Source organism: Pocillopora damicornis, chromosome 2 (genome assembly GCF_964200805.1).
Source record: "Pocillopora damicornis chromosome 2, jaPocDami1.2, whole genome shotgun sequence".
Taxonomy (NCBI): Eukaryota; Metazoa; Cnidaria; class Anthozoa; order Scleractinia; family Pocilloporidae; genus Pocillopora; species Pocillopora damicornis.
The window spans coordinates 5,599,597-5,624,905 of NC_142671.1; the positions used below are offsets into that span (position 1 = coordinate 5,599,597).

At 38.3% G+C, this 25,309-nt stretch overlaps 1 protein-coding gene across 4 annotated transcripts; it reads right to left on the reverse strand.

Moving 5' to 3' along the window:
- Nucleotides 1–4,791: 4,791 nt before the first annotated feature.
- LOC113673515 (uncharacterized) lies at nt 4,792–25,309 on the reverse strand. Of its 4 annotated transcripts, none has more exons than XM_089195806.1 (17): nt 24,942–25,309; nt 24,200–24,330; nt 19,162–19,280; nt 16,296–16,400; nt 15,771–15,822; nt 15,366–15,510; nt 14,661–14,753; nt 14,306–14,364; nt 13,655–13,720; nt 12,245–13,166; nt 8,456–8,866; nt 7,845–7,973; nt 7,649–7,677; nt 7,456–7,492; nt 7,224–7,331; nt 7,080–7,130; nt 4,792–6,651 (listed from the first exon to the last, which is right to left on the reverse strand). In XM_089195806.1, the coding sequence occupies exons 1-17, from the start codon at nt 25,206–25,208 to the stop codon at nt 6,556–6,558; spliced, it is 2,820 nt and encodes a 939-aa protein (XP_089051932.1). In that variant the 5' UTR covers nt 25,209–25,309; the 3' UTR covers nt 4,792–6,555. The 4 variants fall into 4 exon arrangements, with proteins under 4 accessions (XP_089051932.1, XP_089051936.1, XP_089051935.1 ...); XM_089195810.1 differs by having other exon boundaries at nt 12,245–13,208; XM_089195809.1 differs by lacking the exon at nt 13,655–13,720.

Sequence of the window (25,309 nt, forward strand, 5' to 3'; positions counted from 1 at the left end):
GGAGACAATATAACCTAACCAACTGACACACCAAACATGTAATTGGACACCGAATTGAAATAAAATCCCACCATTAAACACATTAAATCGGTATGTGCGTCAATCAAAATGCATGCCTTCCAGAGATTCTCAAAACGTTTATGCATTCTGCACGTAGCGTGACTACAGAAAGGGAAAGTGAGTCGACAAGGGCAATCAGACAACTTTCCAAGTCATTTCAAGCAAAGTTTTCATGGTTTGTGCCCTCATCCGAAGTCAACGAAGCATGTCGAGTGAGCTGGGATGGTCATAATTGAATTTCGTCCTCTTTGTTTACTTAGCACATAAAATTAAACTGACATTGTCCTGCTTGCATTGTTTTTGTGCATCTTCCATTTACACTTGAAAAAATCATCTTTCAAGTAAAAGACCTTCATTGAGAACGTTTTAAGCAGATCTTACGTGGGCTAGCTCAACCGCACTGATACCAAGAGATCTAAGCTGAGGAAGTACTTTGTAGGAGGGTGTTTTTACACCTCCTACGTAGTGAAAGGTGGGATGCAGGGATGGCGAGATGAAGACAAACAACAGGCAAATAGGACTTGAAACCTAGACGATAATGCCAGTCAAATGGCAAGAAATAAAAGCTATCGCCTTTAAGAGATCGTTAAATCACTCGACAACCCATATTTTTGAGGTACTGGATTAGAAGACCTATCACGATAGTGAAAGAAAAATTAAGTCACAATGCAAGCGCCCCCCCTCCCCCTCCCCCTCCCTTTCAAAGGTATCCCCTGGTTCTATTTTTGCTTGCTATTGGGTAGAATCTATGTCAGATATTCTTCTTTCTCCAGAATAACCATATGACATGGGCGGCGGAGCAGGGGGAACAGGGGGGTGAGAGAGGGAGGGTGGCTCCGCCTTTCCAAGCGAAAATTTGCCGGGGTCCACTACATATCAGTGCCGACGATATTAAAAGCGCAGGATAAAATAACTTTGGCAAAATATTCAGTCTTGTGATTTTTTCAAATCTCTTCATCAGGGTCGTGTTAGCGAAATTATTCAAATAGGGACTTTTTTACTTGAACAGCCCCGTTCTGTGTTCAAGAAGCGGACATTAGGGTACGTACTCGGCTTGGTAGGCGTGTTCACAGAGAAGCAAAGTACGTCTTGCGCTTGTGCTACGTACTTCCCATACACTGACAGCGCTCATACTGATTTCTTTAGCATAAAAAGATGAGGATGCTGTGAAAGTCCATAACGGGCGGGTTATCCTCAGGAATTTTGTCCAGCTTCTCTGAAAATTTGTTGGTACCCATTAATACTTTTGGGAAAAAACAACGCATGCGCAATGACACTGGGGAGGACTCAGACCAAGTCCTATCCATTGGCCGAAGCTAAACCTTAGAGAGAAAGAGAGGGAGGAGTGCGCCCCTGCGAACCACTAGGGCACTGCATCTAGTACCTAGTCGTTTCGTACACAAATTCAGTCGATTCGTACCCTGCATCTCCCTCTACGAGAATTTTATACATTCATCCTTTGAATTTACTCATAAACATATCTGAGACGTCTTCTTTGTCTTTAAGAATCGCCCCCCCCCCCCCACCCTCTCCACTTATATCCCTCCCTTTACAAGCTACTGGCTGGGGATGAAAGTACGATTTCCCCTGCGACATCACATCAATTACAAAAAGGTAATTGTTGTTCGTTGCAAAAGTTTCTATTTTGAAATTAACACCTGTCCAAAAGGGGTGTCGTACACTAAAATGGTAAAAATATTCCGTATTTCTCCTATACTGTAATTTTAAATAAAAGCTAAAATTCATTTGACTATCTTTCTATACCAAATGGTTATCTCCTGAAAAACATATAAAAGTAACCATAACCCTTTTTATTATTATTATTATTTGAATCCATTTTTTTTTAAATTGTACTAGAGAACCCTTAAAACAATTGACAAATATGCATCCACGTAAATTATGTGGCATAAAGGATATGGTTACCCTTGGACGTTCAGTTCCAACATTAATTTGGTTCCAGAATATTGTGCACTCTACGATTGTGTTCTTAGGACAGGAACATACTCAGATACGGTCAATAGCCACGAGAGTAAATTTGTGGAGTTACTTTCGGGCGCAAAAAATAATGTTCGCTGATCACAGAAATATAACCGTGGAAAAACAGAAAGACGGACGTTATCACCTTCGACGGACGCCCTCGTGGAAGGTGATAACTAGATCAACAAATACTGTTGAGAAGATATGCGTCTGAAAACACCAACAAATGCAACCTACGTTAATTTGCGCATTTTCCTCCACGTGTTTAACTTGAGACGGAACTACACGTCATGTAAACTCCGTCATCCTCTACCTTTTGTCGACCTTGCCTGTATCGAACCTTCCCATAATGATGCATCAAGGTTAGTGATGTTACCGAGATTAATAATTGACCCTTCTACTAACCTTCCAATGACTGCCATCATTCGCTCTAAAGGTGCCACAGTTTAAAATCCTCTGGTTCAGCTTAAAAAAAATTTTCCCTTTTTTTCCTTTCAGTCACTGTTACATATGTGGTTCTGTTAGCCAAGTGTTAGCTCAACCGCAAGGGGATATCAATGATGAAATGTTCTGTTTTTGGTTGAGTCGACATAAGCCTCTTAAACTTGGTAGTTCCGGAATTTCAGGTTGAAGAACGAAAATAGGAAGTCTATTTTCGTCTTTTCAAAGGGGAAATATCAACTAACGATGAAAATTCTAAATGAAAGATAAGAGTTCACACTAAGCCAGAAGAAAAATGTTTAATTGGCATGGATTAGAAAGACTTGTAAACAGCTCTCTCCTTTTCTTTCACTTATTTCAGTTTCTACTCGAATACTTTACTGCTGAAAGGAAAGCTTTCTATCTAAATTGAGGAAGGTTCCTAAATTATTGGGAAATTGGTCAATCAAAATATGCAAAATAACTCCCTTTTGCGTTGACTTTCTTTGCCAAACCTTATCGGAACATGCGCATGACCAAGTCCTCTAGATCTAACATTCCAGGTTGCTTAACCACTGCAATAATTCCCACTTTACTGACCACAAACTGCGTTTTATATTTCCCCCTTTGATTCTAATCTGTTCCGCAGATTTTAATCTATGTTCTCAGTAAGTGGCTACCCATCATCGATAAATAAGTTGTAGAAGCGCTTACAAAATGTCGAAATAGATATGTATTTTCGATATTATTTTATTATATGCCACAATAACAGTTTTTACACCCCTGTTGAATGTTAAGAAAACCTCCTCCCCCCTTTTCTTATTCGGACATTTAATCCTCGATCCGGCTGCGTCAACAACGTAGGGAAGACAGGTAGTGACGTAGTATTTCGGCTCAAGTTCGATTCTCTAACCGGTAGAATTAATAACAATCATAATGATGGAAAATAATACCTCGAAAACAAGGGTCGCAGCGCACGTAGGGTAACACCATAATTACAAGAGAAAGGGTCAACTCATAAATTCGTGACGTCACAACTTCCCATAAGTCTTCCTGACATGGCATGACTGAGTTAGATGTGGTATCCACCCAGGTACATGCAAGCCGAAGTAAACAAAATCAATACTTTATTGCTTTTGGAAGTAAGTTAAAAATGACTCAAAACTGGGAAGTCCAATAAGAAACCCATAACACTCTTTCCCGCACGCTCCTCTACCAGTCCCTGCGATGAAAAGGCTTTACGAGGTCATAGGTTTGTATTGCTTAAAACCCTATATTTTCATTTCAAATTTCCTTTGACCCACCTACCCTGTCTACTTTGATTGTCTTGAAATTATTTAGCTTTCCTAGCCCCGTTGATATATCAAGTTGGCAGAGAAATAGGATCAGACCCTTCAACTGCTCCGTTGTGATACATTGTCATACATGTGCATCGATAGTAGAGTCTCTTGGTAAAAAACACAGCGGAATAGCTCCGTCCACGCGCGGTTCTTGAGTCTTGACTTCTCCGGATTCTGACTCAAGCACACCAACCTGGGTGATGTGAGTAGGACACCGGTATGTCATTTAATCAGTCAGGTGCAATTATCCCCAGGCGATCGATCCATAGATTAATTGCTGGATCAATAAATTAGTTAACCCTTTAACTGCCAAGATCTCATTAGTAATTCTCTTTACTGTCTCCCATAGAGTTCTTGTGATGTTAGTTTGGAGAATTTGGTATTAGGTCAACTTGTTGTCCCCTAGTTGATATTTATCTTTATTCTCGTCACTTGTCTTCTTGAAATTGTGTGGATATTGTGGGCAAAAATTATTTCTTGGTAACTCGTGGGGGTTAAAGGGTTAAAAGAATGATTGATTAAGCGAGACAATTGTCTAATAACTTCTTTCTTTGATGACATCAAAGTACTTGGACACGCTGGTGGTACCAGTAACTCAACCATGAAAGGAAAACATGTACGAGGGAATTCGCACATAAATCACTGTGCAAATCATTCCTGATGCTTAGCACCCTCGTGCTCTAACCGCTTCAGATCTGGCTGACCCCCCTCACGTTATCGATAATGTGAACATGCCTTAAAGAGTAAAGATGGTCCTGTTGCCTTACTCCCTTTTAAGTTCAAGGTTTCTTTCATTCGACACCACCCAATTTTAACAACACATGGCAAACTCACCAATGAAGTCGTTTTATCCCTGGGTGCAAAAACTCACCCCTTACATTTCAACCAAAAATATTCAAAGAAAAAGTGGTTAAGGACAAAATCCTAGGAGAAGCAATAGTCCAACGCACCACAGTTGAGCAAACGTACGCAGAACTAACACGCCACACAAAACAAGATTTATAAGAGACTGGTATATTTATAGCAGTTAGGGTTCGTATTCAACACAGAACCAACAAAGACGGGACAACTAATCAAATAAGATTAATTATTTTGTCCATAATCATGTAAAATAAAAGACAGAGAGCTACTCGTACAGCACTGTCGTACAAAGCTTGCCGCGCTAAAGTACAGAGACTGTGACCTGTTCAGACGTACAGGCCCTCGAGGCTCTGAGGAGGTAAAGCCAAGTTCTGACCCTTAATTGAAACAAAGTGGATTCCACTCATATAAGGAAGGATCGCCTCAGTCATTAATTTGAAGCCTGATTTACCGAAACGAGTTGACCGCCGTAACTTAGCGCAACATTCCGATCTGAAAAGTAAAGATAAAACTTTGATATTGCGGAGTACTTATGCCGAAGCAAGTTTCTAGGAATAACACCTGAAGTTGCGTGTGGATTCACAATCATGGCTCTACCTCGTTCCAGCAAGCGCATTAAGTTAAATTTCATACATTCAGTCGGACAAATAACACTCGTTCTTGCCTTATCCAAAAAAATGGACGGACAAACCTTCACGGATCTTGTTGCTAGATCATTAAACTAGTACTCTAGCTACAAGTCAGGCAACAAAGAAATTATGGCTACGGGATTCCGCCCGAACTTGCTCTTATTTCCCTGACTGCCCTAAAACCAATCACAGACTAGCACACTACCCTACCCTCCTGTGCAGTCGCCCCTTTGGCTGTCATGCAGTCAACCCATCCAAATGAAAAGCGGGCTGCGTGACGAGTCAAAAATCTACGATTGCGCAACTGAAGCTGAAGCAGCTCTAATTACGCTTAACCCTAACTAATTGAGATCACTGGAATTTATACGCACAATAACAACGATACAATATAATAAATGTTAATTTCAATACAATTATATTTGCGACGGCGCCAAACATTTTCTTTTTGAGATAACAGGTTCCTTTTGACTGCTATTAAATTCGTCTTTTCTTCTTCTTGTCTCTTGACTAATCTGTATTTGCTCTAAATCAAACACAGAATCGCGCGACATAGTCGAAAAGGCTCGTATTTGTATTTTTTTTTCTTTCTTTCTTCCTACCAGAAGCAAGCACTGTTTGGTTTTATTGAATCGTCTATGCAAAAAGTCGTACAAAACTAAACTTTACTACAGTAGTTGAACCTTTAGCAATCGGATTGATTATCATTAATTTGTTATTCTTATTAATATCACTGAACCCTCAAGAGTGTAACAAAATAGAAAAGCTTCTAGCAGACAAAAAGTTCTGCGTAACTAATGAAAAGCACTTCGGCCGTTTAACTAGAATATACACTTATAGAAAACTGCATTAGAAATAAGCAGAACATGGGCTTTTTGAGGGAAGTTCACAAATTATTCAATTGTAAAATCGTATTTAATCTTCCTTTGCTTACTTTTGTGTACAACGTTGCAACTGATCTCCGTTATCTCTCTTACTGACTCACGTCCAATTACAAAACATACACATACCTACATTACAACAAGGGAAAAAACGAACCCAACCAAGTCCTCATTATTGTACTATAGGCTGGCGGGGAAGGGAAGGCTTTTATCAAAATCCGACCTTCCCCTGCCACCCCTCCTTCCTAGCATAATTAAAGAACATCTAAGTTGTGGTCTCGTACTGAATAAATAGGTACAGTTTAAGACCAGGAAAGAGGGGTTATCACATATCGGCATTATCAAGTTCTAAATGTCTCTAGTTTGCCTTACTAACACCATGGTTGCCGGTCAAGTGGGAGGTCGTGATAACTTGCTTATAACACGGATTAAGGCACCGTTCTCGTCTTTCAGCCTTTGGTTGTCCGCTTTCAGGTCCGCTAGTTGCTATCGGAAATAAGGTCAAATGATTAGCCACGAAAGCTGTCAAAAATCTGCCACTGCAGCGGACAAAAGTAAATTGACTGCGCATGAAGGGGTAGGGGAAGAGAGGGGAGAGGTTAATGGAAGACACCTCAGTAAATTGTGTAGTCAGCCATGAGGAATTTTTTAACACCTGGATGTGGTCATGGCATTCGCTCACGGTAACACTACCTCAGGTCTAAAAAATCTCCTGGTTAAGTCGCGACACGGTGGAAGCTTTTACAACATTATTATCTTTTCACGCCTTCTCTGCATACATACACCACACTGTTGGATAATGTTGGACATGTCACACCGATTTTTCAGACAAAAAGCAACAACTAAAATGAAAGCTACCACGATACAGAAAGATAACAACAAGCTAACATGAAGATACTACAAGACACACTTACCTTTAAGTCGTCCTCTACGTTTGAGTATTTTCTTTCAAGTTCCTCTTTTGCCTGCAAAAAAAATGCCAACGATTAGACATGGTTTGCTTGTACACTTTCCTGTTACATGGTTCAAACTCAAAACAATTCAATACTATAACCTACTTGTAAGGCCTTTTCTAGTTTAACTTTGTATTCTTGAATTTCCAACTGTGCTACTTGTAATCTTTCCTTTAGCTTCTGAGGATCTGTTTCTGCTATGATGGTGTTGGCCTGATGGAGAAAAATACCAAAAATTGTATAGATATTTTTTAGTAATTGATTCTTTTACAGCTATGGCACTGGTAATAGGTATTTCGTTTTGAAGTCGGCACAAAAATAACTGAAAGGTTCTAACCTTGGAGGTCCCAAAGGGTCCTTTCGAATCAATGGTTCTACAAAAAGCAAAAGATGAGAAGTGTAATGAGTGAAAGCAGTTTACAAGCAGCAGGCTTCGGATACGCCTGTAATTGCATGAAAACAACGATTCAACCTTTCAGACAGCGCTGCACACGAACTACTACCCAATAAAAGACAAACTAGAATCGTACCTGCCAATTCTTATTCTATCCGTGGTGCTCTGTGAAAGGAGGAAACATGAGATGAGAATTGTTGTTTTTTTATGAAGAGCCAATCGGCCGTGGCAATTTTGTCATCAAGTCCTGCTTCCGCTAATAACGGTTAGGAAGTGTGGTTAAACTTTACCCTGTGCCAGCTGTATACTTCTGTGCCACGCCCAACACATACCTTATACTCGTCGTGTCTGGTTTCTTGTGATCGTCTCCTGCTGGCCAAGGAGGCTTTCTCGTCATTTTCCTCATTTAGCTTTGTGTTCTTTTTTGGGTCTTTGGCCTCTTCGGTTTCTTCCTCGTCGCTCTGGAAAAACGACCGAGCGAAATGGTTAGGAGTTACAGTTTACAAGAAGGCTGCTAAGTCTAAAGAAACGTAATTGTTTCGAATAAAAGCTGGACACCTTCCATTTACCCACGTGCTATACGATTCCTCTAACTCGATCTGAGAATTACTGATAGGAAGCAAAAACCTCGTTGAAATAGTTGAAATAAAGCTAAAATAATTTGACTATGATGCTTTTCCAATAGATCTTACGGGTTGGGAAAAGAAGACTGACAATGGTTAGCTAAGGTGGCGTCCTATTCCAAAGTACGCTAAAAATACCCACCCCTACGCGGCGTTTATCTCCACTTATCCCTTCGCTCTGACAAAGGGCTAACACTTGAAAAGTCAGCTTTTTTTACTCTTTACGGTGGCCAATTTACGTTTTCAACTCAGTTGTTAACACTAAATAACCTGCTTTACTCTCCCACCGACGCAGCACCACAGTCTCTTTAGAAACTTACCCCCTTTATTCGTTTATCTCTTTGCCTCCTGGCCCTTCTTTTTTGCGCCGCAGCCGATGCAGAGGAGTCATCGTCCTCCTTTTCCTTCTCTTCCTTCTCTTTTTCTTTGTCTTTTTCCCTGTCTTGCCTGGGGCGGCGATAACTTGGCATCTCAGTCTCGTTCTCCTTCTCCTTTTGTCGTTCCCTTTCCTTTTGTCGTTCTCTCTCCCTCTCTTGTTCTTTCTCCTTCTCCTTTTCTCGTTCTCTCTCTCGTTCCTTTTGTCGTCTCTTCCAATCCGGTATCTTAGCTTCTTCGTTCTTGTCCTCAACTGTTTCACTGGGTCTGCTCCGCCGGCTCAGGTACGTGTCAGCAGTTGAGGCTGGTCTCGTCGACTTCGTCTCTTCCTTAGAGTTCCGCCGCACAGACGTGTCCTACGACATGCAAAAACTAACAATGACAATGCTCTCTGGTAAAAAGTTTGGAAAAAAAAAACCGAAAGAATCTTGATATCACGATGAAGTTACAAATACAAAGGCAGGTGGTCAGAAACCAGAACTCAGGCCCAATGCTCGCCTGAACAGATAAGGAAGAGTATGGGTCAAACACATGAAGATTTCTTGACTACGACTGTTATTAGAGCAGCAACAAAACCCTTCTAACCGAAGTTTGCTATTCACCTGGTGGTTCAAAATAGTTGCTATTTAAGAACGCAGTTGTGAGTTACTACCCCTTACTTCTCTTTAAACAAAGTCTATATAACCTTGCCTCTCCCTTCCCCGTCTGGAAAAAAAAGTTAAAAACATTTTCGCGCGCGTGTAAAATACTGCAATAAGTTCAAGGTAAAGACTAATGCCCTCACCGTGCTAAAAAAGTATGCTGACACTTGTAGATACTTAATGAAAAAGCACGACACTGTTCGTTAGCATGTACGGCACATTTAACGCAAAATTTGGACCAGTAATTGCTTAGGGTTAGGGTTAGGGTTAGTTACATGGCTATTCTTACTATAGAGACATATGAAGAAAACATCGTACCAAACAAATATGATAAAAGAAAAAACAAGGAAAGTCTTGCAACAAGGGTTTGTATATAATTAACATTAATCATAGCGATGGTTGGAGCTGTGGAGTAAAACTGTTACATGAAGAATGTTTACTCTAGCCTTAATTCTGTAAGATATCATGAACCTTCAACAAAACTAAGTTAGAGGGAGTAAGTTTCACTGAAGGTCAAAGCGTAACAAAATCAAGTGGCGTCTGGACCAATTAGCAACATTCAGTTGACCACTAATTTAATATACCGCCAGTAGGTAAATAACGACAACTCCAAAAAACAGGCTTTAGGACAAGAGCTTTGCCCCTAATGTACATATTTCAGAGGTTAAAACGCCCCCGGACGTCCAGCTCTGAGCTAGCGTTAAATTACCTGAACATGCTGATGAAAATCAGTAGGACAGCGAGGGTAGAATGTAGAAGGTAATTCAGCTGTTCTGAAATGGCCAGCAAATTAAACTTGTTCACTCACATTAAAATACGCTAACTGTAAAAGGAGGTACGCTTCATCGATTGTTTACCACCGAATCGCATCTGACTTATTGTAACTTCTGCTTTCCAAAAACAGAAGTAAATAATACCAGTATGAAGTTTACATTCCCTACGCGACTTGACATATTTGCCCTGCTGACAAGAACGTCAGATATTCGCCCTCACAATAGTTACGTCCAACATCTGGTCTTAAAAAGAATTACCCACCGCAAATCAATGAATTTCTACGGCCCTGCAGTCATCATTCGAAGACCTGACTTTAAAAACCGCGATTGGGCTCTCGCTCAAAACACCGAATATGTTTGTTAAGCTCTGACAGACGGGAGAGGTTCATTGTATGCAAAATGGGTGTGAATGAAATGCTAGAGATAACTTAACACAAAGCTAATTAACCACTTTAGAGCCGATTATTTACCCCTATCAGAGGCCCTATCTGGATAAATAATTTCTGACCTGTAACAAAAAAATACTGGCGGCTCGTATCTGAAGATATTAACAAAATAGCAATTTCATTTAGAGCCAATTTCTATCATCTTGAATAATAATGCACGCAAGAGCTTAGGAAATGTAACAGAACGCAATCTTAGACTATTAACGCCTCACCGAGAGGTACAGATGTTAAGATATTTGCTAGAATTGAAATAAAGAACCCGCAGGATATTAAACTTTCTGTTTCTCTATAGGCTATACACTTTATCCACGCTAGTGCCACCGGCGAATAAATACAATGTGTTGTTGATAATGGAGAAAAGAACTTTTGTAGTCAGCGCCGCGGCGAACATGAAATATGTCGGTCAATAGAAATTAATTCAGCTTGACTCTATCGCAATGAACACGTTGATGAAATTACTCTTCCCATTCTGCAAAGATTACTCCTGAACACTTCATTCCGTCCGCAAGAAAAAGAGTGCTTTTCACCACAGGATGGTGAACAGATGATTAAACTAGGCCTAACCAGATCGATAGCAAATTCGGAATGCAAAATATCGACTGTTGACAAACAAGTACAATGAACGCAATTTTTTCCGATCGAGCGATGGTCGCTCAGGTCGGATTAACAGCCTAAGAACCAACCAAACAATAATTTCACTTCATAATCCCAACTAAAATACGACCGCTTTGAACCTTGGAGAATGCGTTACCTGAGTTCTTGACGTATAATTCTTTTGACTCCCATAGCTTGGTTGATCGAACCGACGAGTTAGGTACGACATGAGCGGAACTTCGTGATCACCCCTGGATCGCACAAACAACACTCTAGCGGGACAACTTCCAGCTCAGGCTGTGAAGCCACTAGTCTCCACAGTACACTACGCTGAACAACTATAAGTCTGGCTCAAATTTCAGTTTCGCCATTTTTTATTTTAATTGTTTTAAGCTCGACCAGAGAGGCTCCTATGAATAATTAATAGCTAGCCGGACTAATTAAAAGAGCAAACCTCCCCCACGCATTTGGCAAAGAACCCTTTGACAACCAGCATATAACGAGCCTCTTCGTGGCATTCTGTCAACACAATCAACAAGTAAATCCCTATGTTATCTTAAGTTGTTGCAACGATGCATACCTGCATGATCTACAGTAATTCAGCGCGTCGGCATGTTTACTCTGGTGTGGAATTTATGACAATACTGCTTGATTAAGTTGGCACGCCATTCGGTGAGGGTGCAGGCAATTCAACACCTTGCAAATTAGTCTGTTTCTAATCCCCGTCTATTCTTACACCTTTTGTCATAATGGTTTTTTATTCCTTCAAATTTTCATTCGTATTTAGCCAACAGAACAAATATTTAGACAACAAACAATAAAATTAGAAAGGAAAAAAGAAGGATAGGGAACAAAAAAAGAGAGAAAGGAAAGAAATATATATTTTACAGGTTGTTACCTGAATCAAAAAACATTCTGAATGAAAAATAAGTATAATAGTACATTGCTTAGCGAGGTCAAACAAACCGCCCGAGGCTGAAAGGCTGAAAGGCAGAAACATGATACACAAAATAATATTAATGATAAAAATGATAATAATAATAATAATAATAATAATAATAATAAATTTTAAAAAACTGAGGTTTACAAAGACGACAAGCCCTGTTGCGAGCCCTGTTGTTCACCAGCAATATCGTTGCATACTTGTCCTTTAATAATATAATGACGATAATAATAACAGTATTAATGACAATAGAACAGAAAAAAACGACAATTACAGCGCTAAAGCAATGCGCGCCCTCTTGTTCATCAAAAATAATGCTGCATGCACGAAGTATTACCTTGTGTTCCTCTGCTCCCTTCCTGTGGGTCACATCATTACTCTTGCCATCTTCTCCGTTCATTTCATCACCTTCCTCATTTCCCCTTCCGCTATTTACTACATAAGAGGTACTCGCCCTCTCAGTGACCTTCCTGATCTGCCGTTTTGTTTTTGGAAGAGCGTCCTCGCTAGGTGTGGAGCTAATTACGCTCCGAGCCGCACTAGTTGTAGTTATGGTCGCATTACTCGTAGTATCCGCCGTAGTACGAGTTACGTTGCTCGCAACCCGTGTTTTAGTGTCTTCTTTACCATCACCCCTATCACCGAACCTTGGAGTCCTAGAGGGTTCAGTTTTTGAAACAAGTGAAGAAGGATTGTTTGCCTTCTTATCATTGTCTAGGAAAGGGGATTTCAGAAGCTTTGAGGTGCCTCCCACCGCTACTTTAGATGGCGCACTAACAGGCGCGCTCGGAAAACGCGACGACGCGGACGGTCGCGACGTAGAACTGGTTACACTTGTTCGCGTATCAGGTTTGACCGGCTCTTCTTCCTCCTCCTCTTCAGAGGACTCTTCAGTTTCACTGCCGGTTTCTTCCTCTGAGTCGGACTCATCCGCTGGTTTTTTAAGCGAATTAACCGCAGAATTAGCTGGGAGAGAATTGACCGTCGGTCTGGTCCTGGAAGTAACCGAGTTCACAGCTTGCTTCCCACCCCTCCCCTCTTCCTCCGAATCCTCTTCACTGGACTCTTCAGAGCTGTCCTCCGTATCGGATTCGGAACCACTGTCATCTTTGTTGAAACCGTCTGATTTCTCCTTCTCGTTTTCCTTGTCCTCTTTGGGCGAGTTGTCGAAACTCGGCGGTCTGGAGGTGCGGCTCTTAGGGGAGGTGGACAACTGCTCCTTGCTAGCTTCCATCTGTGCCCTCTCCTGATTGATGTCCCTGAGAAAAAGGTTTTGGTCCTTTATTCTTGTTATGGAGCTCCTATGAAATGAAGAAGCCACAGAAGTTGCATGAATAGAAGTCTTGCAGGACTGGCACCACAAACACCACGCACTGGAATTGATCTCTCTGCTTCTCGAGGATCAACCTGTGCTTGGTGTCCAAGAAACCGATTCTTTCGGAACAATTACGACGGATACACTGCGTTTCATTTTCAATCAAATTCATGCATTGTCATTCCGAGTTTCAGGAATTTGAATAATTGTTTTATTTAGTGCCAGTCCGCAAAGAAAGGAAGTCAAGAACACCAAGAGAGACCCACATGCAAAGAGTTACGCATGAAGTAGATGAGATAAGTGAAAGACGCAGCAAAGAAGATGAGCCCAAAGAGCAGTTTCACGTACAACAGCAAGCTTACTCGGTCTAGAGAAAGAAGCAGTGCAGCTCAAGAGAGTGTTAGTACAGTGTTAGTATCAACTTTTACATACAGTAGTCCAGGGTTGTTAGCAGGGGGTACATTACGCCGCAGTCTAGCTATAGATGTTTCAGATAGACTGAAAAGGAAGGAAAAATAAATTTTTTAAAAATTCAGTAACTATTACAGGGCTAAGATCATGTTAGACTCGTTAATTTTCAAATTCAAAACGAACGAGCGAGTTAGGTCGTTCTTCAGAAACAGCTTAACATTGTAACTGACCAGAGTTTTCTACAATGTACAGTAACTGCTGACAAAGAGAGGGAACAATACTGTTGATATTAATGTTAGGCTCACAATTGTACCTATCCGCTGAGAAATAGCTGAGAAATAGATCACAACAAACAGTTAAAAAAGGTCTGTTTGTCACAAAGAAATTTTCAGTGATGATAAATGATACCTTAGTGGGAGCTCATTGACTGAAGAGATCAAAGGAGAAATTAGCTAAATGTGGTTATTACATGTTCTTCCTTGATTAGTGTATAGATTTAATAGCAAAAACACACTGGGTTCTATTTTTCATTCTGTGAAAATTGTCTAGTAAAAAAAATACATTGTCCGAAATAACATAAATATTAATAACCCCTATTCCATAAAATAGCTGAATAAGGTGAGCTAAACAATTTTAACACAAGACCTGACATCTGCAAACACTAACACTAACCGTCTTTTTAAGGGAGCTGGTCCAGATTCCATATTGCTTTTAATGACTGGTGTTGTTGACTGTTGAAGGGAAACAATAACACTTACTGTATGAGGAATGCTATGCCAACAAAAATAAGTCAGGAGATTGGATATACTCAAACCAAATCTATTGCTGTCTGACCTTTAACTCACCCTGTCTAGTCAATTCTTAATCGTACAACTTGACCTACACTGACAATTTCTTGGAGGTAATCAGAGCAACCACTCAATGACTCTTTAATTTGTTAAATGTTTCCTTACATGCTATACACTTATCAAAGCACATTACAGCTTCCATAATGAGCACAAATACATAAACAAGTCACCCTACTTACCGCATTGATCTTTGGCTTATCCTTTTGCCTTTTCTTAAGCTCTTCCAGCATTTTAACCATGTCTGGTTCTGCCAGGTCAATAGGTGTTGAACCCTACGGATGCATCAGTAAGAGCTACAAAACTTTCAACTTGCTTGCCTACCCATCTTACATATGGACAGACAAAAAGACAGACTGATTTACTAACTGTCTGGACAACTCAAAGACTGCCTGACAGATTGACTCAATCTCAAACAGACAAGCATAAAGCCAGACAGAGTTCATTGACTGTCTGACTTGCTGAGTCTAAAAATATTAACCATGCATATTACATGCTACACGATAGTGAAAACAGTAAGGAATGTGATTCAATTCTTACAGGTCAATTGAGTACTCACCAGTCACAAAAAAGGTTAAAGACCAATGAGAAAACCTCAAAACCACAGAGTAACTGCCTTTTCTGTTTGTAATTTAGTTTTCTGAGGTCTAATTGGCTTTTTCTTCGAAACCCTATAATATTCCATACACATTTTTCACGATCATGGTTTTCTGAATTTCAAAGCAACATCATCTTTACAATTAAAAGATGGCAATCAAAGAGAAATGTATACTGATCATGCTTAATTAAGAGCAGACACTGAAGACTGTAAAAGGTGAGGATATTTTGGTATTGATTTAATGGTTACTAGAACACATGTATACATGTACATCTCTTGAACATCTTACCGCATTACTCCTAGCACTAAAGTTGGCTCCATGATCAGCGAGTACTTCGCATGCATCACTTTGCCCCCAGTGAACTGCTGCATGTAATGGCGTCCAGCCATCATTGTCCTTAGCATTGATGTCAACACCAAGTTGAAGTAAAAGACTGAGGAAAAACACAGATCATTTGTTATAGGACAGGCAAGAGTGAAAGGAAAACTAATTAATTAAAAGTACTGTGAACAAGTATGTCACTGACAGAATGTCATGAATTTGCTAATTAACATTATTATGTACCATGAAGGTGAATGGTGTGTTTTTAGTGTGGTTTTTGTACAATTCACCTCTATGCAACTGCCTATTATACCTTTAGCAGCTTATGCAAAAAGTTATTGAAACTCCTGCCTAAGTGGCCAGCCAACCTACCTAATAACTTGTAAATAACCTTTCGATGCAGCAACATGTAATGCTGAAGCACCTAAAGAGAAAAATATTAGTCTTAGTATGCTTAAACTGCAACTCTTATGTACTACTTCAATACCGCTCAGATATATATTAATAAAATGCATAGATGTGCCCTGATCAACTCAGCAAAAAGGAATGCATTCCACAAAGGCAAAGACCCCAAACAACAGGCAAATGTTTTTTTATAACAGTTTATAAAACATACATGTAAAGGGCATATAAAAGAACTAGCTAATGCAAATTGATCAAAACCACAGATAGTCCTCTAATGGACAACAATAACTTCAAAAAGTCTTCAAATGACAAGGAAATCTTGACCATCAGTTTTACCTGACATAGTTGGGAACTTTTCGTCACCTTAATCTGATGAACCCCCCCTGCCCTTCCTTTCTTCCTTAAGGACAACTGTATTGTTTGATGAATAAAGCCTAAGGGGTTTGGATTACCTTTTCACTTAGAAGTAAAAACGTTGTGCCATAACTTCACCTGATCTATCTTTAATTTCATTTATTGTTCTACCATTCATCCAACTCTGAGCATCTTCTAACATTATTCTCTCCTCTTTACTTCTTGCTTCTTCAACATCAATTCCTGAAGGCATAAGATGAACATTTATTTTCATCACAATAAAAAAAAATTTACAGGCCAAAACAAAACTAACATCAGACTCCCACAATCTTTACAATAGATATTTAAAATGCTGCCCACTGTGGGACTTCCTTCATGTCATAGTTGGGCAGTCAATCAGTTGTGCTGTGGTGGGGGTGCTTGTAGTCTTCCTAATCTGTCACTTATTGGCTGATCACAACAACTTCAGAACCATCAGGCTGCTGGTACAGTAGTTAACCCTTCAACTCCAATAAGTAATTCCCATGAAACTTCTCCCTTTTAATATCCATGCGTCATCATCAAAAAGGTAAGAATACTCAGACTTATCAGGAAGAAGTTGTTTTTCTTGATCTAACACCAAATTCTTGCAACTAATTTACAAGGAAATGTAAAAGCAGCTAGAGGAGAGAATTACCAATCAGATCTTGGGAGTTAAACGGCTAAAATAATCAAAAGTTTTAAGGTAATAAAGCCATATGAGTAAAGACTTGGACCTCAAATTTTAATTCATTAGTTTAATTCATTAGTTACCAATACCACTGAGCTACAAGGTTAGCTTTCCATCATTAACATCTTACAGCTTAATAAACAGACTTTATATATGTATTAACCACATGACAAAGCTGGAAAATAAGAGAAATACCTCATGTGGGGCCAAAAAACTCTACATGTATCTACATGTACACTTATACCACATCAATTTTCATAATGGTTGTATACTGTGCATACTTTTTGTTGTTGTAAAATATACAAGTTGTATCTGGTGAGTCTTGTATTACTGTTATTGACTGTACTGTACTTGTATTACTGACTGTACCTCCCCTCCTCCAGAAAAAATCTTAATTTTTGCAGTCAACATGAACAGTTATTGACTTACGCCATGGAAAGAGAAAATCAGTTTAAGATACCTTGGAGTTTGTGAGAGCAGAGAGCAAATATTGAAACTTCACTGTTAAAGAAATGGCCACATGTTCAAGTTTGTGCAAAGTGAAAGTTCGACACAGTTTGAGCCCACATACTGTTGTTGCACTGTTGAGTATTTTGGTGGTTCTGTGAGAATGTAATCATAGATGGTAAAAAGGCATTTCCTACACTCCTACACTTTTTAGAGTGAAACATAGCAGCACCAAATCTAGTGGAGTGTTCTATTAGCTTCAACAGCCAACTGGCCAAACTCCAAAAATATAATTTTCCATTTTGTTCACGCAATGGCGATATGATAAGGGATAACTACAAAAAGCTGACTGAAAAGTTTCGCTAAACAGCAATTGAAGGATTGTTTAAGGGAGTATGAATCATTTTAACAAGACAGGGGTTAAGAACTAGCAAGGTAATGCAATCAACCATGTACAGCAGTTCCTGAATATTGCTAATCACTACACCACAAAATCAAAAGGTCGAAGAAGTTAGCCCCTCCCCTACCCTGCCCTAATAGTAAATCTCATCAAATACATTTTCAAAGATCCCTTTAGGAAATATCTCCAAATTAACAAAACATTTGGTGGAGAATGAAAATGCATGACACATTTTTTAGGCTCCAAAAGTTGAGCCAGGAAATAAAAACTCTGAAAACTTATGACTAGCAATAATAGAACAAATCCAAGGACTTAACTGATATATACAAGAAGATAAAAGAAAAGAATCCAGACGCATGACTGTATGAGACAAGGAAGGTCAAGCTTTTTGGCAGAATGTGTAATTTGATAGTAAATTAGGACAGCATATAATTTTTGTCTGATTTACTTCATCCATGATGCCGACTACATCTTTTGTTTATTTCAAACCCATCACAAAATATTATGACATGCAGTAACAAGGGAAAATAAAACTCAAAACAGGAACAAAATTGAGCTCTGATTTATGTACCTACATTGATACCCTGATGTGCTAAAAAGTGAAAGAGGAGATCAGCATTGCACCACAAGGATGCTCTTTGAGATCTACATTTATTCAAAATCTCAACCAACAATTCTACCTCATGTTATCTCTTGAGTAATATTTTCACAAAAACAAATACTTCCATGATAAAGTTGTCCAAAAAAATTTGATTCCCACCATGGCAACCTACTCAGAGCACTAAACATTTAAACTTGTCTTGAATACCTCAATCGATAAATCTCAATACCAAAATTTGCTTTTACTTTCAAAAAGAGCGAACTAAGGTGAATTCCCTCCTTCTCCAAAGTAATTTTGCTTTGACACGGGCTGGTGACAAAGGGAAAAGTTATCAAAGTAGAGAACATACTATCAATCATGCAAAATGCAAGCAAAAATTTAAAGCCAAAAAAACAAATTGGGGCTTTGAAAGAGACATGGAATCTTGGGACACTAATCATTAAAAAGAACTGGCAGGTTACAGGTGGTCCAGTTTAGAGAATTAATAGGCCAATTCTTAAATTCCAGAGATCAATAAAAATGAAACTTTGTAAAATTACAAAAGAGTTTTCAAAATTTGTTTTATTATTTTTCCATTGAAAAGACTGAGCAGACAATCTTACTAATGGCAGGTTAACTAATCATTACAGTAGAACCCAGTCTAGTCAAACACAGTGTACTTGCATATATTAAGAAAATAGAGCTTGATTCTATCATCAGCATGGGACCAAGGAAATAACTGAGCCCCCTTCCCCCAAAGAAAGAATAGAGCCCCAGACCTTTAGGTTTCATGCTATGATAATATGCCATTGCACCAAAGAGTCTCAACTTTGAGATGGAAGAAATACTTTCTTTCTTAACTACATACCTAATCTTTCAATTTCTTCTGTTAAAAGATCCTCCATGTCATCTTCCTCTGCAAGATCCAGTGGTAATTCCCCTTCATTATTAACAGCTGCCACATCTGCTCCATGATCAAGTAAACATCTACAAATCAACAAAACAACTTTCAGTACTAAGTTTGTAACTTATAATTCTATAAAATAATCAAAACCAGAAGAAAAATAATGCCTGAAATTTAGTCTTAAGGCCTTCACTCTCCTTGTAAAATACTCTTGGTGGCCAACCAGCAGAGTTTTTTCCCCTCAGTGTTCCAGAGAGGAGTATATGGGAAAGGAAAAAAAAAAATAGAGAAAAAAAATTGATTTGTTATCAATATGTATGGATACTTAGGCTTGCCTTGCCTGGAAAACTTGATAAAGAAAATCAGCTTTCTTATTAAAACCTTGGATCGCTATTCCCTAATTTAATCATAATATGAAATATAAGAATATCTACACTGTGTTGTTTTGGAATGTCTTTCTGTGACTTGACTTTAAGGCATAAGAAACATTTCTGTGATATTTATGAAACTCTCACACTGGCCTCTCCATCATCCTTTCATGTTTTGAGACACAAAAGTAGGACTATCCCTCCGGAAGAATCAGAGTGTTTATCAAGCTCCAGAGATCGGTAAATTCTTTGACTTTCATGCATAATCATCCACCTATATTTAAATTGCCTGATTTTTTAACAGAAGTCAAGGGGTGAGATGTCGTTATTCCTGTGTCATTTAACACTTTTCCTCAGTGACTAATTACCAAATGAAAACTCTGCCAACAAAGTGCTCTCAACACAAGAGTGGAACATCCTTCCTATACCAGTCAATAATCCCTCGAAAGAGGGTTTCTGAGCTATGTTACAATTGCAATTTGTTCCCTCTGATTTATAGAAACATATACACATACAATGATCATGTCTGTCTCTGTAATCAGATCAAAAGTTAGGCGATTAAAAACAATACAGGTTAATGAGTGTACACTAAGTCAAGCCAAAGTTGTACTAATCTTAAATTTTTTACTTTGTTGCCAGGAAACATTTTTGAGACTGTAAAATCCTCTATGAACAATTCTGGGAGTTTGAAAGTGTGATACCCTAAAAATAAGAATTCCAGCAACTAAGGAAAAGGTACTATATTTCCAAACACTTTCCAAACCTGTATGAATTCAAAAGGTTCTCTGAGAGTGATGAATCAATTAAAGTGAAAGGAGTTAACCTTGAGTGCTTTTGTTATTGTAGTTAGAAAAAGAACAACACATACGTATAATATCATATGAAGTTAACGCTCAAAATGAAACAAAAGCCAAATCCTGAAAAAATTGTGGAAACACTTTTTCAGCACAACTGTTATCATAAAAATTATCACAGATACCATACATTTACATATAATGCAACCTTTGTGGAGTGACATTATTCGAGAAAATTATTCATTTTTTCACCATTTACCTGGAATTTTTAGCCTGTTCTAAATGTTGGTGTCTGTTAAAAGTGATTTTAGTTTAAATTTCTTCCAATCAAAGAATAAACTCCTCATAATTTTATTTCCCTTTGTTTTTATATCCCTGGCAAAAACAATTGTTTATTTTCCAACAGATAACCACTAAGTATTATATAACTTAACATAGCTTCTGAGTGCATGTATATATTGGCTCAAAATATCAATATCACTTTTTTTTTCTTTAATTAGAGCTATTCAAGAAAATTCCAAGGTACTGCTGCACACTACCTCTGTCCATTCCCTACAACTTTAATTCTAGATTGAACCTCAGTTTTATCCACAGATTTTTACAAATGGCAGATACTGGCATTCTAAATACTGCCTAATCCATCTTTGGCAACCACTGACACAAAAAGTCATTTAAATCATTAATTACATGCCAGCGTATAAAATCTGAAACTGTGTACTTCAGATACAAAATTCCTAATAAGCTGATTAGGCCTCAAAAGAATAAAAAAAAATTGCAGGAGCTGTTCACTGGTATGAAAACCCAGGAGGATACATGTAGTGTTCTTACCAAACTGTAAAACACTTCAGAGGAAAAAATCCTCAAACAGTTGAGCATAAGGATACTAGTTTGTAGTTTAATTATCTCTTGGTAACATAAAATAAAAAGAATCCCTTTTGTAATTTTTCAGGTCAGTTATCCTATGTAGAAGAAAGAAGACTTAAAAATTTGGTAAGAATATCTGCAACACTTATGAGCAAACTGTGATCGTATTTACTTCATTTTGAGGACATCTTCAAATAATCAGCCATCAAATACTACCTTTTACACAATATACATTTTAATAAAGGGTTTTTAGGAACTGAACTTCATCTTAAAATTTTCAGAAAAACGGTAACACCCCAGGTGGAAAAAGCCAATGTGATAGCACCCATTGTACACAACTGCTTAGAATGATTAGTGTGAAAAACTTGATTTTTAAAATAGCTATACTGCATTAGCTGGTTATGGAAATACTTGGAACTGAAAGAAAGTATCTTTAAGACGGTGAACCTCACATAATTCAATGTAGAATACATTACCGAGATGATGATATATATCAACTCTAAATGTTAAAGCACAGATCTGTCTACCTCTTGGCAATGCCTCTCTACTCCAGAACTTAAAGAAAAAAAAGAACCTGTATGCATGGATTGCCACTTGTATTAATTCCTGGATGAACTTCAATTTAGTGAAACACATATATATATATTTCTTTTAACATTCAACATTATCTACAGGCCTGGTAACCATGAATGGTGATCCAATATACAGATACCATCCTTTTTTTAAAGTTAACTTCTCCTAATTTTAATTATACATGTGGTTTTTTCATGTGCAAAATGAAAAAATCTACCTCAAAGTTGATAGATCAGGACAACTTTATCTGCCTAAACAAAGCTATTGTTATAAATAGATTCTCAGTTTAAATATTGAACTGGAAGTACACAATTAAAACACTTCCCACTTAATGACTTTACTTACTGCATTCAATTGATAACATGACTTATTTTAATTATTTTCTCTATTGATCTACTTGGTCTGCTTGAAATCTGTTGCTCTAAGCCAAAAATTTAAGTCCATGCAGCAAAAGTGCAAGATTTCAGAAATGTTACAACCTTGAAACACAATTGCTACATAACTCCTTTCAAAATGAAACTTTTTTGAGAAAATCATTGTGTGATAATTTTCATTTCAGTCAATCCAGACTGTGAGGAAAACCACATATTTTCAAAATCAAAATGATGAAAATTTGTTTAAAAAATTATTCATTGCAACATAGGGAGAGATTTACAACCAAATTTAAATATCAATAATCAAAACCTGGATAGCCAAAATTAAATACAACCTCCAAAAATGATGTTAAAATGAATAATATATACTGCTTGACCCTGTTACATCGAACTGGAAAACTTTTAAATAAATAAAATTTACTTGAAATTTCATGAAAGGTGTTATGATTATGTTTGAGCTGATTATGTAGACATGAGATCAAGTGCACCAAAGGATGAATAGTACTCAGTTCAAAGTAACACTGGTAAACACTGAGAAAAGAAAATGACGTATTGTGCATATGTGTTTTGACGAAAATAAATACCACTACTAAAGGTTCAGTAATAAAAGTGCAAATAGTTTCAAACATGAACAATAACGGGAAAGCAATTGATTTAAAAAGGTCTTCCGTAGAAACAAACTAATTTGCTGAGGTTGATTCAGTGTGCCAGGAAACCAACAGTTATTTTTGTCCATTACAAATATTTGTTTCTTGTAACTTGGATGTTAGTTATAGAGTAAGAGTAAACACCATGAACCACGAGGTATCAAGGTTTATGATCTAAGACAATATGCTCTATCCCACAAAGTTTCACTCGTAGTAGGCACGCTGTTTCCGGAATAGTTGGATTTCTCTATAAAAGTATTTCACCGCCGAAGTTACAATTGAAAGTTTCTTATCAACAAACTCTGCAAAACCAGCCTTGAACAAAAACTGTATGATTTTGGGAAGCGAACAGCTCGAAACTTGTGTCTAACTCACTCATGAAATTATACATAACAGAAGATTTGACCCAAGATAAATGAGCCACGATAGGAGTGCACAAGCTGTGTTTTAAATTTCCACAGTGCATGATTCCGAAAATAGTCTGGTCGATTTTCCAGTTGTAACTGAGAATAAGAATGACTTAAAATTCACACGGATTTGCATGGTCGGTTGGTAGATCTTGAAACTACAAGTCTCCACAAGTGAGTGTACATGGTTTCGTACTATGCAAGTCACGCTTTTAATTTGACCATCTCGCAACCACTCAAAAATTGTTACAACACTTGGTTAAAGTGAAACGTAAAGGCCACTTGAATATAAATTTCAAGAGCGTCAAAGTCTAAATCTCTAAAATTATAAATGAAAAATAAAACGACTACATCAAAGCAAGTTTTAATGAATTTAAGCCCCAGCGAATTACACACACATACATACTTCTGAAGATATAAACGACTGATCTAGTATACTTCTTAAGAAAAACATTGCTTAGAACATTTCCGTACCGCACCACGGAAAAGACAACAAAAGATTAAAGGAAAAACCACAGACAAGGTCAAAAAACGAACACCAGGGATACAGCACTTCAAAGGTATTTCATACAACCTCGGCCATTCGATATAAATTTTCCGACTGACAAGAGATTCTAATCGATTGAAGAGTAATTTTATTATGACCTCTCTTCTTTGGTAGGAGAAAGGTTTATCGCCTTCTTTCAGCTTGGAAAAGCCTCAAAGCAAAATCACAAATATACCTCAGCGATTCAGACCTCACAAACCTCACACATTGAAGAAGAAGCCTCTAAAATTTGCACCGAGTTCCTTGCATGTTTTGAAACGCGATACAAATTTGGAACTGACACAGACCACAGATTTAGGCTAGTTGTGTTTAATGTGAATGAAATGCCGCTAACAATAAAAGCTTCTCAACAAGCCCAGTTCAAACCTAATGCCAGGCCGGTTTTAGAGAAGATTACAATGAAATGTATAAAGCAAACACAAACTCACTGTGCTATTTCAACGCTCCCACAACTGGCTGCAGCGTGTAAGGCCGACCAGCCTTCGTTGTCTCGTACGTCCAATCGGGCTCCATGATCGACCAAAAATTCAACGAGATCACAACTTTCGTCGATGCAAGCCTGAAGAACACAAACAACAGTTAAAAGCCTACATTACTACGAACAGATGTAAATATACACGACGGAAAGTGATTAGTTTGAAAATCACTTGAATACCCCGAAATACTAGGTTGCCTTCGGCTTTAAGCTGCTCACTTGAAGGCATATGAGACAAGAAATGATAAGGAATGTTTCGGCTGGAAGAGTTTATATCACAAGAATAAAAAACACTGAAATTGTTGAGAGGAATATACAGAGATTGGTTGTGATTTAGAGCTTAGAAATCGACATAAATTTCCTTGTAACCATTTGGACTTGGTCTTAATAGTTCGAGGCGTTAACAAGCATTTTGAGAATTGCCTGGCCAAAAAATAACTGCCAGGGTTATAATTGATTTAATGCCTAACTTTGGTTGAGTAAGAATTCAAAGGAATCAGCACCGGGAAGTTTAGCTTTCCCGAAGCAAGCTCTGTAATCACTCGATGTTTTAAGGAGCGAGTGATTCCTTAATTAGGTTATTGTTTTGGGTTCTGCCTAGGACCCCGGACCTGGTCTACAAAACCTTCTCGCACAAGCTACTCTTGCTTCAAATATAATTTTTCTATCTCTGGCAGGAATGTCAGATACCTTACCTGATGTAACGCGGTAAGTCCATCGACATTTTGGTGATTTATATCTGCGCCTTTGGCCAGAAGTTTCTTCACCTCCTCCACGTCACCGCTCGATACCGCCGAAAGGAACACAGTTCCGAGCGAAAATTGAATTTTGGTCTTCTTTCTAGATCTGTCCGCGGATTCTAAGGCTGTCTCGCTTTTATTCCATCTTTTTAAGGATTCTTGACGCTTCTGTAAAGCATTACTTGCCCTAGAGCTTTGGCCACCCGTAAAAGGGTCCGCCATCTTCCCATGACGTTACACACCGACCAGCCCGAGGACCGAGCATGAGGCCACGTGACCAGATCGTAGGTGAGATGAGAACCAATGACGACTCTTAAGAATTG

Excerpts from the sequence above, each read along its gene's own strand:
- LOC113673515 (XM_089195810.1), bottom strand. The coding sequence starts at position 25,208 with ATGGCGGACCCTTTTACGGGTGGCCAAAGCTCTAGGGCAAGTAATGCT. Across the intron at positions 19,281-24,199 it reads GGGAGCGTTGAAATAGCACA|ATGTTTACTTGATCATGGAG; the intron begins GTGAGTTTGTGT and ends GTTGATTTGTAG. Across the intron at positions 7,678-7,844 it reads CCAGACACGACGAGTATAAG|AGCACCACGGATAGAATAAG; the intron begins GTATGTGTTGGG and ends CTCCTTTCACAG.